The sequence below is a fragment of the Anser brachyrhynchus genome (assembly GCF_964034855.1).
Source record: "Anser brachyrhynchus genome assembly, chromosome: 9".
Taxonomy (NCBI): Eukaryota; Metazoa; Chordata; class Aves; order Anseriformes; family Anatidae; genus Anser; species Anser brachyrhynchus.
The window spans coordinates 4,079,162-4,098,110 of record NC_137703.1 but is presented as its reverse complement, the minus strand read 5'-3'; the positions used below and the strand labels follow the sequence as shown (position 1 = coordinate 4,098,110).

General features: G+C 38.1%; 1 protein-coding gene across 1 annotated transcript in view; it reads left to right on the top strand.

Moving 5' to 3' along the window:
* The window catches only part of LOC308199733 (uncharacterized protein), a 129,033-nt gene that overhangs the window by 9,947 nt on the left and 100,137 nt on the right, over positions 1-18,949 (top strand). The window contains exon 3 of the mRNA XM_080604310.1: positions 3,066-3,177. Within this exon, the coding sequence (XP_080460436.1) occupies positions 3,066-3,177 (112 nt within the window). The remainder of the gene's footprint in view (positions 1-3,065; positions 3,178-18,949) is intronic.

Below are 18,949 nucleotides of genomic sequence, written 5' to 3'. Positions count from 1 at the left end.
AAAGTTAAACTTGTTGAGGGGACTACAAATCTGTAAGTCAGATTTCTAGGGATGGTTGTGTTTCTACTGCTTCCTGGGCTAGAATGTGAAAAAAAGTTACAGAGGATTGGATTTTTGGAGCAAAAGAATGCTCTGCCTCCTGGATGGAGGAAAGTCTCAAGGAAGTTCACCTTGGTGAAATCTCAGCAAGGTGCAGAGAAAATTCAGGGAGTGTCATAAAGTTATGATACAAAGTAAGATTTTAAAAGTTTTCTTAAAGATCACTGCTTTGTAAGTGGCTTCTGTATTCTCACTGGGATTTTTTTTTTTTTTTATTTGTGCTAACAGAGAGTACAAAGGTATCCTAATAAATTCAAATCTGTAACGCTCTGGAGCAGTGCATGCTGTTCACGTTAACTCAATTTACGAATGTCCATTTGCAACTGTTACTGTGAGCTAGTTTGTAGTGTAGGTGTTCCAACAACAGGCACATGTACACACTGTTCTTTCCTTTGGAATTTACTTTTGGCTCTTGTTTTGTTGTTTTTCCCTTCCTCTGAGTATCAACAGAAAGTGCATATTTGATTTTTATGAATATAGAAGATATTAAAGCTTTTTTTTTTTCCTACTTGTTAAAGCGATACACAAAGATTTTCAAATGTTAAAAGCAAAATACCTTATAAGTTTTTTGTTATGTTTTTAAAGGAAACAAAAAAGTATGTATTTTAAATTAAGCTATGCCCTTATAGTCTTTGGCTGGTTGTTATTGTATTTTAAATTTGTGTGTTTAGCTATAGTGGAACCTTTCTTTGTAGTACTATTGATTTTTGCATCACCACCAAACCGCTGTAGTTAGAGATGTGCTGACATGTCTATTAAATAACCTTTTATTTTCATGGAATTTTAATTCAGTGGTGGCATTTTTAATGGGGTACAATTAAAAGTCAATCAACAGTATTCTGTATGAGGATTGCTGACTTTCAGAAATGCAAGTAAATATACAGAGTATTTTGCTTTGTAGCATCTTTGGTGGGAATAGCTGCTTTGACTTGCCAACTACAGAATTAATAAATACGTTTAACATATATTTCAGAATATGCAAAACAGCTGAAAACTTTCTGTTAAACATTTTATTTTCAGAACTACCATATTCTTGGAACCTGTGGATGTTTATTGAGGTTTTCCTATGGGGTATTATGTTACTGAGGGATTCTGTTTTGATACACATATGTACCTTGGGGAAGGCATATATGGTTTATATGTGTTTGGAGTCACTCTGAGCAGCAGCAAGGAAAGGCATTTTAAATAAGAATGAAAATAATGGAACATAATCACAGATAAATACATCAATTACTTCTCTTACCCACTTCTCTTCCATTATAAAAATCTGTTTCTGGGGGAGGGAGATTTAACAGGTATTTCCCATGAAATTTGTTATGTGCTGATCTATCAAAATGAAATTACTAATGACAGCCAGTTTATTCTTTTTTTCTTTTTTTTTTTTCCAGTCAGCCATCTTGAAAAATTATTTCATACAGTTGACAGATTGGATTTTAAAATTGAAAAAATCTAGTCTTTCAAGTTCTTGTATTGAGAATTTAGGAACAAATTAAAATGAATGAATCCCCTGCCTGTAAAATTGATGTTTGAGATAACTTCCTTCAAAGTACTTGAAACGGAATCTTAAAATTATTTCAGTGTGATTGTTCTTTTTATTTCTCTGATTCATAGTAGATTTGGAACGCTCAATTTTTATCTTAATATTTGTAGCATTTCTTTATGCTTGTGGGTTGGTAAGGTGTCTCTTATCTTCATTGTGAACTGCTGTTGCACTTCTGAGTGATGAAAGGAAGTTAGTAATTTATTGTTAACAACTAATATACGATCAGAAATATTTTTGTCTTTTTCTGATGAAGATATAGGCACATCAAATTCTCAAGGATGTTGAAAGTGCTGAGATCTGGGTTATTGAGCAGTTGGTATCATGTATCTGTGAGGGCTTAAATATGTTCCTCAAGAACCTTAGGACAGCAGGAGGATTGTCGCTAAACTCTTGTATTACCTGAAACTCTGCCTAAAAAAAGGAAGTAGATAAAGGGATAAGAGAATGAGAGGGGGTGTCTAAACAGATTACACAATGAGACTGAGAGAATATTTACCTTATGTTGTGGCATTAGAATGATTCCTTGTATAAGTAGAATGGTTTGGGTTGGAAGGGACCTTAAAGATCGCCTCCTTCCAACCCCCTGCCAGGGGCAGGGACACCTCCCACTAGGTCAGGTTGCTCAAAGCCTGGCCTTAAACACTTCCAGGGCTCTGACATCACTGGAAAACAATGTGATATTGGGGTGCTCGTACTTTAACAGTTTTACTCATTATTGCTAAGTAAAATAGACCTGGAGCTGACTTTAAAAATCACCAGATGTACTTTGTTGCTGGTGGTGTTCCCCTCGTTCCTACACTCTGCCACAAAGGCATGCTATTGCCAAGATGAAACTTAGAACAAAATTTGCAGCCAGTATGTTTCCATTCAGTGACCTTAAAACAATTTAGAACAGCAGTTTCTGCCATTACAGAATTTAGTATGCTCTGTTCCTGGGGAGGAACATCGCATCCTTTGAGCCCGGCACTATAAAAACAAGCTCACAAGTACACTCATGACAGTATAGAGAATTCTCCTGCATGTTATCCCTTTTATTTTCCTACCACAAAAATAAAGGGCAAGCCTTAAATCCAACTGAACTATAATGTAAAAGCTGAACAACTGTCATTTTTACTTTGGCTGGCTTCCCTCTAGAATTTCTAAGACACGAAGCAAACCAAAGGCCACCGTGCGGGAAGTATACAGAGTTTGAGGGCTCCCTTTATGTCTCCTGCAGTTACTGAAGTCAAAAAGCACCCTAATTCCATTCAGTTACCTTCAGTGTAATGCTATTTTTGAACTACCATACATATGCATGGTGTGTTCAGTAAGACCCTGCAAAGGTCAGTGGAGCGTCAGGAACTGTGTCGTGAAGAGAGAATAATGATTCTACAAGGCAAGAAGTGTTACTTTTTAATTAATTTTTTTTGTTTGTTTGTTTCAGCAGCTTCTCCACATTCCTCATTTCCTCATTTTTCTGATCTGGGAGGAGAGCTTCTTTGTCTTGTCATGATCAAAGGGAGAGGAGAGTGCCTGATGGTATCAGGATTTTCACGGTATGCCAAATTAGTAGAGAAAAAGACGGGGAGGAAGGGAAAAGAAAGTTATAAAATTACTTTTATTTCATGATATGCTGTTTATTTCAAGAACATGTTGGTATGCATTTGAATTGAGAACTCAAACGCTGAAATCACACCATTGTGCTTGTGCGCCATAGGAAGGTGTAATTGTTCTTTCACAGCCATCTTTTTATTTTTATTTTTATTTTATTTTTATTTTTATTTATTATTATTATTTATTATTATTATTATTTTTACTCCAGTGTTTGTCAGAGTAGTTACTCCAGTTTCCGTAGCTTTTGCTATGAAATCAACAGCATAAGACTGTTATAAGAGGAAAAAAAATGGGAGGATAAATCCCTGGAAAATAATAATTGATTAGAGATGGCAAATCTTATCCTTGAGAGTAGGAGGTGTTAATGAGACACAGAAGTGACTTTGGTCCTCTTTACCAATGAAGGATTTATCTCAGCGAAGGAGTCTAAAAGATTTGTACCATCTGCCTTCAAAGCTGGGACTTGCTAATTCCGATTCCAGAATGGGAGCACCTAACACAGTTTTTACCCAGTTTTCAGTAAGCTCAGTAGCATACAAAGCTGGACTTCACAGCTAATGCTGTTCTGAATAAGAAAAAACAGTAAATTGAAACCTTGAGTATATTCTAGCAGTGCAAAGAGACAACAGGTCACTCCTGAACAGCAGACAAATGCAGACACATAGGACTGTTTTTCTACTTCTTACGGAAAGTTTATTTTATTCTCTGATCTTTGAAAAGCCTAAGAAATTAGGACATAGAATATTTTCTTTTTGTTGTTGGAATCTTTTTATGAAGATAAAAGTATTCTCTTTTGACATGGAAGATAACATGAGGGATTTCAGATTTTCTTCTTAGTTCCCTTTTATCAAAAATATTGAATAACCTGATCTTTGTTTGGTTGCTTTTGTTTTGTTTTCCTCATGTAAAACAAAGCTTGCAACTGCTTAAGTCTCTTGGGGAAACAGCGGCATTTTTATGTGAAAAATAGCAAGCTGAACTAGTCTTTCCAAATAATTTAGCCATTGAATTTAGGTGTTTATGAATTACATATTTTCTGCAGATTTCTTAAATATTTGCTCTTTTTTCATTTCTCTCTCTTTTTTATTTATTATCATTATTATTATTATTATTTTGATGAAAACAAAGCCTGTTGTGTGGGTTGCTTTTATAAGTCTTTCTCCAGTGCTTCTACAAGTTGTATTAGTTAGGGTATCAAGCTCCTAGATCTGTACAGCTTAAGATGGTGCCTCCCTTCCTCCACAGTGTTTGCAGCAATCAGATATGAAGCCATCTGATACAGGTTATGTTAAGCTTTTAATGTTTTAAGTGAGATTGAAAACTAAATAAATGAACAGAAATATTAATGGTGTCTGTACGTCTCTTAGCAGAACTCTGTGCCCCAGCCTCAGTTCAGCAATGTTTTGCCTGGCTGGATTTGGGTCAGAGCTTATTGTCTATCTTATTACATACTGAGACATGTTGAATTTTGCACTTAGATCAAAACCTACTCAATGGACTTCAAGGCTGTTCCAGTTGTAGATAATAATGAGCTACATTTAGCACATTGTGATAGTTTATATTTTCTAAAATGACAAATATTTGTAGAGCATTGGGCTAAAATGTATTCTCAAACACTTAAAATTATATTTTGAAATCCATATATTAACTCTTAAGTGCGTTGCCCAACTTCTCATGTGTGCTGCACATGTGTTTCTGAATCAGATGTTCATTTAAACTAGCAGTATGAAAAGCTGCTCCCCAGTCATTTTATTTTATTTTTTTTTAAATTATTAAATAGGAAGGAGAAGATTTTTTCCCCTTTGTGTGACCACCCAGAATTAATTGTATGAAAATTTAACTAATAAGAAAGAATAGGTATCTAAATTAAGAATGAAGGTTTTTTATTATTATTTTAATTTTAATTTTAATTTTCACCTTGCTTCAGGTTGCAATAAAATGTCATGCTCTTAACTAAGGTGTTAGAGGTCACTTGCTTAGCTCAGAAAAGCCTGGTACCTAATTAAATGTGTCACTTCTTAATGTGCTGGAATTGTCACTTCTTGCCACCGAGGGTTCATAACATAGGAGACTGAATCTCTGCTCGGGTTTAACCGAACAGCTCTAACCTGAGAAAGAAGAGATTGTGGGCTGTATGTGCTGTTCGTCTGGATTCTCTCTCTAGAAGCTGAGATTGATATAGTAGACAAACTATTAAGAACGAAAAAAGGATATTTCCGAGAAATGTCCTTTTGCAAATCATGAAAAACAGCATAGCGTTGTTACTGATGCCATGTCAGTGATTCTTTACCTTCAAGGCTTTAATACAAGAACAGACAGAAGATAAAGACAGAATGAAACATATACTACATAGATGCTGGGAGAGCAGGCAATCAAGCTTCATCTTTACATCATCTGCACTGGGCCTCCAAAGTCACTGGCTAATGCCTCTGGGATTTCCCCTGTGGAAATGAGGTGAAATTAGGTGTCTCCAGAAGCAGCCCACATCACCTACAATAGGCCATTATTCGGAGTAACATTTCAAAATACCAGCTGCTCTCCATTCTTTGTAAGGAAACCCACGGAGACAGCAAAGCGAGCTAAGTTAGGTGCCTAGAGCTAGATCGAGTGAGTCTCCTTACATCTCGAATGATGCAACCCTGAAAACATGAACAAGGTGTCCTAGGGGATGCCATGTGCTGAGAAGACCAACAAGATGTAGGCCGTATTCAAGATTTTTCTTCTGGCTACTTGTCAAAGGTCAGGCAGATGAACCCATAGTGAGACAGAGCGCATCAAGGGACTTGAAGTCCCTTTATTGTGTTATGGCTTCTTCCATGCATAATAGCAGAATCATGGGCTCTAGATTAAGCTTTTTTTTTGCTTTAAAATGTATTTTTGAAATTCAGATTGATGCTGGTTTCTGTTACAGTATTGAAATACTCTGTTGCTTTAATTCTTTCAACTTTAAAAGGAGTTGCTTTTCATCCCAGAGATTATTTTAGAAGGAAATGAATTTTATTTTGTTTGGATTTTATTTTGCATGTATTTTAGAAGAAAATGAATTAATACTTCTTTAATATCAGTTTTCAAAGTTCTTTTGGGATGACAGGTAGTACTTAAAAAGTTAGTATTATTTTTTTTTTTTTGCAGTGCAGTGAAAAATCAGAATCACACTCAGATTCTAAAGCAACTGAAAACAAATATTATGACAGCTGAAAAACATTATCAACAGACAAAACAAAACCTGTTTATTAAAATGTGTCAAAAATAAATATATAAATCCTGTTGATATTAAGCAAATGTAGGCTGCAGTTAACCAACTGTTCTATTTTGTAAGCATGGATGCTGTGAACTTGGGCCTCTTTTTTGGGAGAAAAAAGTGTCTATTCCACTCTAGTGATAAAAAACAATAAATAAAAATACTGAGAATAGATTCTGTCATACAGAATAACATGTTTTTGGAAAATATATACTACTAGTGTAACTATAGAGGAGGGAAACCTGCTTAGCGTGCCATAAACTCAAAATGCTGTAGCTCTGATAAGCTGCAGTGATTTGGCGTTTGTTTTTATTAAATGTGCTTTGTTAGGTTCTTCATGTTTCAAATATAGGTAAAGCACAAAGTATTTGTAATTTCAGTCTTCCATTGCTCTCTTTTTTTTTTTTTCTAGAGAAGTCTTCATTAAAGGCAAATGATTTTGCATTAGATATCTTATGATCTGTTATAATGCAAGTAACATTTAGCACATCTTGTAGACTGTCTGAAGAATTCCCATAAGTTTCCTAGCAAATGTCATCTCACTTCTGAATTGAGTGAAGTACTGCCTTCCTTTTGCTTTCCTGCAATTTGTCATGCTTCATACTTGGCTAAAGCTGCCAGTTTTCATTGTCCTCACTGACAACGGCTGTCAGCATGCCACTTATGTCTTCAAAACTCTTGGTGGCAGCATCCTCTAAGTTACAGGATTGAAATGCAACCTGAGCAATTTAGAGATTTAGATCTGTGTGGCTTCTTGCTATATCATGCTCAGAAATAACACCATAAAATCCCTTAATTGCTCTAGAAAGGAAGAACACAGCTGGATGTAATAAAGTGGCCAACAGGTCCAATAAAGTCATCATTATCTCCTGACTGCCTTGGAGAACTTGTATTGACAGTGATGGAATTAAAATCATTCAGAGGAGCATGCACATAATGAACCTCGTCACTGTGAAAAGACAGAGTGCAGGCCAGCTAAATTTTCTTCTTTTGTCAGCTACAGAGCTGAGTAGGTGTTTTCCTTTGTACGTTCTCGTTTATTGCCAACTCATGACTGCTTTGGAATTCTTCTCAAATGTAAGAGCTAGGAATCTGTAATCTGCCCAAATTGTGGACAATTCCCACTTTTGAGAACAAAGTTGGAGATAATTTTTAATCTGAGAGAAGTTCCACTCTTTATGGTTAACCTGCCAGAAGGTGAGATTATCTTGTTATTTTTTTTTTTTTAATTTTAAATTATTAATATTCAAGGTAAATTAAGGAATTCCTTGTGAATTCCACTCTCTTATTGAATTTGAGTCTGTCATAGGTATATTGTAATCCAGGCACGGTTTATCCAAACTCACAGCCAGTACTGTGGAGCATCAGATGAATTATTACCACTTTTCTGGTTTGTTGTTAGATGGAATAACTCCAGGGAGGGTTTGGCTTTTCAAAGCTATCTCAATCGGAATTTTTTTTATTTTTGAAGTAATTCAGCAGATGGACAATTCTGATAATTAATTTTATCTAAAAAAAAAAAAAAAAAAGATTAATTTCAAATCATACTTATTATTTGAAATACTTTAACTGTTGTATTTCCTTGTCCTAACTGGACTGTTCACCTTCAAGGAGGATGACATAATGGTTCAAGTCGCAGTGGAGGTTTTGGGATGCTTTTAGTTCATGCAGAAAAATCAACACAGTCTGTGAAAACCTCTGCCTAACAGCTGCTAAGGAGTTGATGAGGATTCATTGCCAGTATAAAATCGTTTGCTGACATTTCTTTTTCTTCCATAAATGCTTTGGGTCTTCTCCTATGCTAAGAAAGGCCTGGCTAGCTCTTGGTAGCTCTTCAGAGAGTCATTACTAACCTGTGTTCTTTTTAATCTGCACCTCCATAGCTGTCTTGAAGGAAAAGAGTGGGGTGTATTGACACGGTTTACAGGGCTCATGACTCTGGAAATTCCAGTCTGCCGTGTTTGATTTTGTTTACTCATTAGATGCCCAGTGCAGAAGGATTTTATTATGTCCAGCAGTTTTGATGGCCCTATGTGCTAAGCTTGTATTTAGTGATTAAAAATCTAAAGTGAGCATAGTCTGAATCACCAAGTCCCCCCTCAGATAGGCAGGCTCTCTGGAGATAGCATCCCTGAAGCTAATAGCTTAGCCTGCTATTGAGTTTGCTGCAGGGGACTGTTTTAGCATTGCTTTTCCTGGATGAAGAATTTACAGTGCTGTTGGGTTCAAGTTGCTTTGGGCTCCAGGTGCAATTCCACCCTTAGGCAATCTAGTTTGCTCTTCAACTTTCTTTTCAGCTGAAAGGTATTTGGAGGACTGTCTCTTTGCCGTTGTAGCTGTGGAAGCTGAAATGGTCACCAGAAGTGGTCAGGGCACGGTGTGAGAAACCTGTGGCTTCTGGGAACGGTTGGTGCTCCAACTGATGTTGGGTTGTATTAATAAATTAGGGTTTTGCACTGAGCAGGGAAGGTAACTTTATACAGATAAGTTGGTACAGAATTTTCCTTCACAGTCTCCCTATCACTTTTTTTAGAGTTGTCAGCATTTTCTACAAGTATTGAATAAAATCTCTACCTTGGCAACACGGTTTTCAAAGGATAGCTTAACAGCTGGTCTTTGATTAGGTCTTAGAGAGCAACAGAACAGATCTACAATAAGTCTCTCTCTCTCTCTGATATGTTTTGCAATTCTTTCCTGCTGCAATCTGTACGAATACCCAGTAGCACTCCTTTACATGCCCATAGGCATGTCCACATTACAGCGACTGCCACCCCAGGAAACTTTTAACTCATTACCCAGGTATACCTTTGCTTGAAAAGTTCTATAAGAGCTGCTGCCCAGTGCCTATTTGCCTTGCTTTCAAGCAGGTTTGGAGCTCTGCTGTTAAAATGTGCTTCAGGTACCTGAGACAGCAAATTAAGCAGTGCTAAAGCACTCCCACCCAAGCTGCAGTCTTTGTGTTGCGGTAGCCATATCCTAAAATGACGCTGATTGGAGAAGTGTACTTAGTGATAAATTGTACCTAGTGATAAATTATGGCTAGCGTTTGGGTAAGAACAGAACCACACCGTCACAGAAGCTCTTCCAGTTTTTCTTTTATTCACCAGTGCAGCCACAAAAGCAATGTGCTTTATATGGAAGCAGTGTCTGATGTTTGCAGATGACGTGGTTTTCTCTTGCCCCAGAAAAATACCATTAGCTCATGCTACAGCAGCTTGTGTTTTTGCTTATGGATGCTTCCAGTTTATCAGTCAAAAATGAGGATTAGTGTGCATAATCCAGTGGATCACACGAAGGCCAAACATAACCTTATCAAAATCAGTGTATCATATGTAGCCTTTCCTCACTGCTGTTAAAAAGAGAGAAGTAATACTTTCTTCATCTCAGAAGTGAGGTAATAGGGGCCTATCACCTTAGCATCTGTGTCCTGCTACACATCCCAGAGTATACGAATTTCCGCATTTAGCTCCCTTTTCATACACATTTATGAAAGAGCTTTGCACAGATGGGTAAAATTCTTTATCCACATTTCTTGGTGGTTTAGTGTAGCTACATTGGGAGGAGTAATTATTTCTATCAGCAAGATTGTGACAGCCACCACATATTATGGAAATTTTCTTCATTGAAACTTAAAAATTTTTTCCTTTTGTCTGATTCTCATAGCAACACAAAGAATAGTTTAGAAATATAATTGCAATCTGTAAAAGAAATATAACCAGACTGGCTATGAAGCTGAATCACATTAAAGCATTGGGAATAGAGCCACCTGTAAAAGAAAATGAGCAGAAAGAAAATCACAGCATGGGCAGTTGTCTTTTGTCAAGAAAGGGGAATCTGTGCTGGACAACTGACCACCTAAGAGAAAAGTCATTTTGGCAGTGATGGCATGTTGTGTGCTATTGCTGGAAAGCTTTCAGGGTATGTCTTCAACAGCAACAATTACTTTGTTATCAGGCACATGGAGTATAGTTATGCTACTTAACTGAATTTTCCTAAGATGCTTTACCTTGTATGTGATTGGGCTGTATAGTGCTAATATAGTTGTACTCTCAGCTAAGACATTGAACAATCAGTCTAACCTTTCCTAACTCAAGGGTTCAATTTGTAAAACACCAAAAAATAAACCTGGCAGCTTGTGAGGAGTTGTAAATGAGATGTTGATACAGTTACTGTATTCTTCAGAAAGTCCTTATAAAAGTTGAAGGTACTTTATTTAATGAACCAATTAATACATGACATAAATCTCTTGATGCCTCATCCTTTCTCAACATTGTGCTCACCGAATCACAGTCACATATATTATACACTCGCATATTTTTCTTGTATCCTTTTTTTGGCTTTGAATACACGCAATCTGTAGTAACATAACTAGTTGCAGTAAGAATTAATAATATTTTCTATTTCTGTAACTACTTCTAATAAACTGTTATTCTAAATTTTGTGTTAGTTGAACCTCATAAGAAGTCTTGTGAGAAATCCTAATTACAGTTTTACTGAATTCACACATACATGTTCATTTGTGAATCCTGTTCTTTATGATTCCACATGTACTTTATAAATCTAAAACTTTCATATTGATTAATCCTCACTGACCCGACAATGCAGGTCAGCGTCTCTTTCTCACTCAATGGTCTGCAGTGTGGAGAAATCCAAAATTCATATAATAATAATAACTTTAAGATGTGATAAATGTAAATCTGCAACAATATGGGATAGAAAAATGTGTACATTCATATTCCAAAGAAAGAGATAATATTACTGCAGTTCTAAAATATTAGTTCAACACACCCCAGAGGGGGAAGAAAAAAAGAAAAATGAGATAAATGCATATTGAGAGTCTTACATTTAGAAACAAAACATATTTTAGATAGACTGGGAAAAGAGAAATGTAACCTTCTGGCATTTGGACTGGGATAATTATCTTTTATTACTATTTAATTATAGTGCATGATCATAGAGATATTACCTAGAACTAATTACCGGTCAAAAGTAAAAGTACGACTGTTTAAATGCCTTTATGTCTGCAAATTCAAAATAATTTACTTATCTATGAAAATATGCATTTGCTTATTAAGTGGAATAGAATTTCAATGTTGACTTCTTTATTTTAGTGAGTACTAGTTTAAATATTGTTAGAAATTTTCTCACAATATCATCAGTGTATTGTCAAATCCTTAATACAGAAAATGCTCCCCTGAAAGGATAGTCTCTGCATTTACACCTATGTAAGGAATAACTTGAATGTTTTCAATTTCCCTACTCATTTTGAACATACTGGAATTCATTTAGGCCATGAGTTCAAGCTGGTGAGGAGTACCTTTACTGAATCTTGCGTTTCCATCACTCTTTTTAAGAACTCTTGAATGTCAGGAAGAAGGAGAGTGAATATTACCCTTAGACACAGTGTGTGGATGTTTCAGCCCTGCTAAGTGATGGGAGAACCTCATGGGATGGAACAGTTCACATGGTGCTACTCCAAGCTGCTGCTGTTTCCTCCAGTATTGGTTCATCCTCACCGTTTCTGTGTTTGCTAGAGGCACGTAGTAGCAAAGGTGGGTATGTTTTTTTGTGAGAGGTAGGGGGATAATCTCATGGCAGCTCATACCTTGGCCTGTGATTCATGCTTATGGGCATTTGGAAACATTGCGAAGAGATGTCGTTGCAGGGTTAGATTGTACATTATGTGTGTGGCTTTTTGGGGTGCCGGCCAGCCAGATGTTCATACAGTTCTATGAACAGCAGAGGGAGAATGTAGCTGTAAAACCAGGAGAGCTGACACTGCAGCGCAGTTGTGTTACTGTGCATTTATTGGCCTAATTAGGTTTGGATTTATGCAAGCTTGTTTGCGGCATAGTTTTTGTGGATACTGCTGTGTACCAATGATCTGGAGGAATTTTTGTGAGGCCTGATCTCCATAAGAAAATATAATTCTCCTTGGTACAAATAACAATGGGAAGGCATTGAAAATCCTTCAAGATTACACTGTGGCTCTGTTTGCCTTTAATAGATAAAAAGCATAAGCTACTTGTACACTGTAGGAGTCCAAGTATATTAGGATATGTTGTTGTCCAAACTGAGATGAAAGCATGTTTAGAAAAAAACCCTTTCCTGCACCTGCTCCTGAGAGGTTGCTTTTAGTTTTGTCAGAAACAGTTTAGATGATTAGGTTCTGGAAAGGAAGAAAGGACAGGAGGTAGCATTATAGTCTATTTTTATGCATGATTTATGTGGTATTAAGCCCTAAATATACAAGTAAGTAAAGAGTATCAGCGGCTGAGGGAAGATGATTTTAAGAGGAAGATAGTTTTCTTGTTAAAGAAATTAGGATTTGTAGGAAGAAGGCATTCTACATTAGGAATCGTCATCTTATCTCTGCAAAATCCTGCGATCTCTCCTTAGATTTGGTGATAGTTCCTGTTATGTCATCTGTTTCCATTTTCTTTGCTGCTATCTAGATTTGTAAGTGCAGAAGCAGAGAAAAGAGTAAAGGGGCAATGGTGGAAAGAGGTGACTGGTTGTCTTCTGACCTCCTCCTGCAGGACAGTCGCCGTTTGTTTCAGATACAGGAGGCTATGCAGATGTTAAGGCTAGAGTCACCTGTGACCGCCCAAGCACCAAGGCAAACAGCTCACATCTGACTTTATCTGTGCCAGGTTTGTGCACTTAGTGATGCTTCGTTATGTGTAAGGACTTCTGTGGTATGTGAGGTACGCTTTATCTTAAAAATACATATAGATTTTATTCTAGAGAATAAGTAGGTAACATTTAAGTGATCTTACTGCTCACAACTGCTGCAGTATGTGAAACTGAAGCAGAGCTTGCCTCAACTGAGCTGACAGTAGACAAGAAAAATGATGTGATGCCTAGCTGCTGGGCTGACCAAGATACGAATTTCTGCAGCAGGTGACTGGGAGGGAATGGGTTTCAATGAACAAAGTAAATTTCTTGAAGTGATTTGAAATTCTGGTTTGAAAGATACCTATCAAGATACCTACTTGACATTAAACCAAAGCAGAATTTTACTCTGGAGTCCTGGAAAAAAATCTGCTTGACAATCTATAGAAATTGGCAGAATATGCCCGTACATATAATGCATGAGTTTGGTGTTGCAGTGTAAATAACATTGATTTGCATAATCATGTGGATATGGGGAAAAAAAAAAAAAAGAAGACAGGAAAAACTACACTTAAGAACTAGGATTTGTCATATTTACTTGTAGCAAAGGAAATGAGTGTTTTTATCTCTGGGTAGAATAACTGCCAGAAATAAAGTAGTGGAGAATGTGTGTTCGAATGAGGTATTGATGCTTTTACTGCTGACACTTTTTTATGTCAGCCACTCATTACAGGCCAATAAACCAGGAGTACAGGGAAATTTAAGCAGAGAGCTATGGCAAGTCAATAACAGACATGTTCAAATGATTTAAGGCAAAAATCTCTATTATGGAGTGTGTTATTGGTCAAACTTGGTGAGTGTCCTTCATCGTACAGTTTATGTTTCTCAAACAGCTAGCAGAACTACTATGCTACCATTCAGAAAGTAGAAAACTATGCTGTGCAAAAGTTGAAAATACCTACTATCATACTGATGGAGCTGTCAAGAGAATCTTTCTGGAAAAAATAGCTACGAGCTTGGGTCAGTTGAAATTGGTGACATTATGCTGATGGAAGCTGGAGAAAAGCAGTGGTGAATTCAGACTCGGATATTGCATATAAAGTTTTAAGGGTTGAGAGAGAAGTCTGTTTTCCAGTAAGCATTTAATATTTTGTACAGTGACTTTAGTATTGGTGTCACCAGTCTTATAAAGGTATCATAAAAGTTATGCTAGAGAATTCCACTTGTGTTTGCTTTCTTATTTTAACCTATTGAACATTTAATTATTTCTTGTAAAATTGCTTAGATTTGACAGCTACTCTTAGAGCAGAATAAGCTTCATTTGATGGTTGCTTAGGACTGAGAGGTTAAGACCTGCCAAGACGTAAGAGATATAGACTTGAATCTCCTTTGGGTAAGAAAGGAATTGAATCTAGGTTCTCTTGTGCCTCTGAATAATCTAACTACTGAGCAGCCAGATAAATGATGATATTTTCTTCCCCATTCTTTCTCCTAATATTTTGTTCTAGCTGAGGAAAAAAGTGCTAGTTGATTAGGGTGTTATGGGGTCTTTGTGCAAGTTAGGGACCTCGCTGAGTAAGGCAAGGGATTTGTAGTAACTTTTTTTTTTTTAAACCTGTTGTCTGCATCCTTTCATGAATTTTTCCAAGTGACACCAGAAATTTTGTATATTTAAAATATTTAAAATCTAGCTTTTTGAAACATGAGTACCATTAAAAAGCCAATTTTAAAATTAAGGTAACCTCTTCTGAAAAATTTATCCTGCGACAAGTGTGGGGAAGAATTAAGCTTTGCAGGCAAAGGGTACTGAGATGCACAGTCGTTTTGGGAAACACTTTGCTTTGCTAGTGCTGAAAACAAAGACACAGAGATAACAGTTAATTGCTTTTCACATTAGTATAAAGTTTATTTTTTTTCAAATTTCTTGTTAGTTCCTTGTTTCATTAAAGATTTTTAGTGAGCAAATGGAGCTAACAGTGGTTTGATTTGTAGTTAAGTGGAAGTTTATTAAAACAGTTGTCAGGAAGTTTTTGTAAAAATAAATATATATAAATAATTGACTTTATTTATAAATTAGTAGTAGTAAGTGCAGAGAGATGAAGATTGTGATACGCACCTTAAAATATCCCATAGAACTGAAATGAAGTTCCCAATTCTCTCATTTTATGTTGACTAGGAAGTATGGAACCCACGTGCTTGGGAGGTTGTGTGGCTAAGAAGTAGGATAAGCAGCCAAAATCAAGTGCCCTTATGATTCTGGTTTTCATCTGCTATCTTGTCATTTAAGTGCAGCATGTTAATTAAAAGGACAAAAAACCTCACAACTTTGAAGGCAGTACTGTGCTTAGGATCAGTATTTGTGAGTCACTTTGCTCTCCTTGTGCTTCTCTGAGGGTTACAGATTATATACTTATACCCAGGAGTTTACATAAAAGCATATTTTAGTTTTAAGTGTATGCAGTGTGATACCTTTACATTTCTCAAAGTCGTTTAATGCTAATTTGGCAAAAAGTTTTGCCCAGCAGTATGTAATTACAACAAGAAGCAAAATCCCTGCGTTTGTAACCCTGGCCCCTGTAGGCAGTGACTTGCTGACATAAGGAGTCCCAATGAAGTCATATTTTTTTAATTGAAGTGATTTTAACTCCAACGAGAGCAACATAACAGCAGCGGTGAGTTAAGAGCTTTCCCCCAGGATGCAGGCTGGCAGTGATGATGGGTACGCGGCGCTCCATACTCTCTCCTGGACCTGGCCAGCTGCAGAACTGCGGACACCTCATCCTTAGGTGTGCTCGGGCAACACACTGGTTTCACAGGAGGCATTGTGCAGCCGTCAGAGTGGTAATGACTTCTGGGGTAAATGCTGCATTTTAAAATCTCGGAGTTGTTCTCTGCAGATGCTAGCACTTGCTGTCTTGTGACTTTTGGTCTTAGACTGTCCGCTGGTGCTCCGTTCGCCCAAGATGGGGACCTTACCAGCAGTGGTTTGGTGCTGTGAGAGATGAGTTGCCAACAGTTTTGCAATGGCCTTTTTTATTTTTTTTTATATTTTTCATCCTTTATTGTTCGTGAAGCTCACATGTTTCTGTGGAGTTCAGGGCAATGAATCTGGTAAAAAACAAAAACAAAAAGCAGCTGCAGTGCAGTACCCTGTCACTGTGCACTGTTACAGGAACCCAATATACATTCTCTACAGTACCGTGCCACGTATTCCTTTCAGAGATGATTCTTTTGGGGTTAAAGCAGTGGCCAGGCTCTAGTGGGTACCATATGAGTATGGGGCGTTAAGTTTGGTGTTTGCTCTCTGTTCCTTTCAGCTGGCAAGAGAAGGAAGCCCAAGAGAGGCAGCACACCAGGCGCCGGGATGGGGAGAGGATCTTGCTTGCAGTTGATGATACCTCTGGCCAGCGCCCAGAATGGTGCTGATGAGCTCTGTAAGAGCTCTCTCCAACCCTCCCCAGCTGTGGAGATGGCTGTTGTGTCTGGCCTTAAGGGAAGGAAAAAGTAAAGGGTGGAAAATTAGAATGTCTTGGAGGATAATTGGTCCTGAATTAGTTTTAATTTAATTTGATTTTAATTAAAGGCTTAAGGTAGCCCCAAAAGAAGACAGTAAGCAAATAACAATGCCTCATGACTTGCAGGCGGTTTAAGGAACATACTTGGCAAACTAAGAAGTTATAGGTAGAATACTGATTTCTTTTTTTTTTTTTGGTTAATTTTTCTACAATAGATTGATTGTATCTGCTGTGTAGTGGCTTAATAGCTATTAAAAATAAGGGATTTGGGGGGTTATTTTATTGATTTCACAAAAATGATGTTTTTAATTAAAAATGAGATAATCTATCTGGGAAAATAATGATGTTGAGAATGATTTTTTTTTTTTTTTTTTATAAACAGGTTTAATGAAGCTAGAGGGTACAGTGGGAACCATAACATATGGTGTGTTAGGGTAATCACAGAAATATTTGAATGAAGCATTTGCTTTTCCAAAATCTTTTTCCTCTTTAAGGGAACTATTGTGCACATCTTAGGCTGTGAATTTGTTTACACAACTGGCTTAATGCCAGTTGTAGTCTTTGGATTAGATGTGGTGTTATGGAATCACGTCAGTCAGTCTGGAATAATTTGAAGCAGCAACCAATATTTTTATACATCTCACACATCACTCTAAATCTCATTATCTATTAACCAACTAGCATATTTTAAAGAACAGCAACGGAATAAAAAAAGGCATTGTTAAGAACATGGGCCCACAAATAAGTTACCATAAAGTAAGGAAAGGTGGAAGTTTACTGACCAAGTGTATCATTCCCTTTGCTTTACAGATTCACAGATTCACAGATTTCTCTAGGTTGGAAGAGACCTCAAGATCATCGAGTCCAACCTCCGACCTAACACTAAGTACTCCACTAAACCATATCCCTAAGCTCTACATCTAAACGTCTTTTAAAGACCTCCAGGGATGGTGACTCCACCACCTCCCTGGGCAGCCCGTTCCAATGCTTAATAACCCTTTCGGTAAAGAAGTACTTCCTAACATCCAACCTAAAACTCCCCTGTCGCAACTTTAGCCCATTCCCCCTCGTCCTGTCACTAGGCACGTGGGAGAATAGACCAACCCCCACCTCTCTACAGCCTCCTTTCAGGTAACTGTAGAGAGCGATGAGGTCGCCCCTGAGCCTCCTCTTCTCCAGGCTGAACAAGCCCAGCTCCCTCAGCCGCTCCTCGTAAGACTTGTTCTCCAGACCCCTCACCAGCTTGGTCGCCCTTCTCTGGACTCGCTCGAGCACGTCCATGTCCTTCCTGTAGCGAGGGGCCCAAAACTGAACACAGTACTCGAGGTGCGGCCTCACCAGAGCCGAGTACAGGGGCACAATCACTTCCCTCGACCTGCTGGCCACACTGCTTCTTATACAGGCCAGGATGCCGTTGGCCTTCTTGGCCACCTGAGCACACTGCTGGCTCATATTCAGCCGACTATCCACCAATACTCCCAGGTCCCTCTCGGCCAGGCAGCTTTCCAGCCACTCATCTCCCAGCCTGTAGCTCTGCTTGGGGTTGTTGCAGCCCAGGTGCAGGACCCGGCACTTGGCCTTGTTGAACTTCATGCAGCTGACCTCAGCCCATCGCTCCAGCCTATCCAGATCCTCCTGCAGAGCCTTCCTGCCCTCGAGCAGATCGACACACGCACTTAGCTTGGTGTCATCTGCAAACTTACTGAGGGTGCACTGGACGCCCTCATCCAGATCATCAATAAAGATATTAAAGAGGACCGGCCCCAGTACCGAGCCCTGGGGGACTCCACTAGTGACCGGCCTCCAACCAGATTTGACTCCATTCACCACAACTCTCTGGGCCCGGCCATCCAGCCAGTTTCTAATCCAGCGAAGCGTACGCCAGTCCAAGCCCCGAGCAGCCAGTTTCTTGAGGAGAATGTTGTGGGGAACGGTGTCAAAAGCCTTACTGAGGTCAAGGTAGACCACGTCCACAGCCTTTCCCTTATCCACCAAGCGCGTCACTTGGTCATAGAAGGAGATCAGGTTCGTCAAGCAGGACCAAGAGTCTCTGCGCAGAATATTACCCATTACACAATATGAGCAATAAACCACATTTATTGTATTGAGAGTATATAAGGGCATAAAGATGGTAAGTGGAGTAGTTGGGATTAGTTCCCATTGTGACTTGCTTTCTGCTCTTTCCCTGTTCTTAGTGGCTGTTCCTCCTTGAGAAAATTTTTGGGAGTTTCTGAACGAGAACTACACTTGAATAGCAGTCCAAAAGCAGGTCATATTTTTTTTCCTGTATGTAATGGGAAATGCAGTAATGTAGGGTAGATATTTAAAGGAGACACCTAAGGA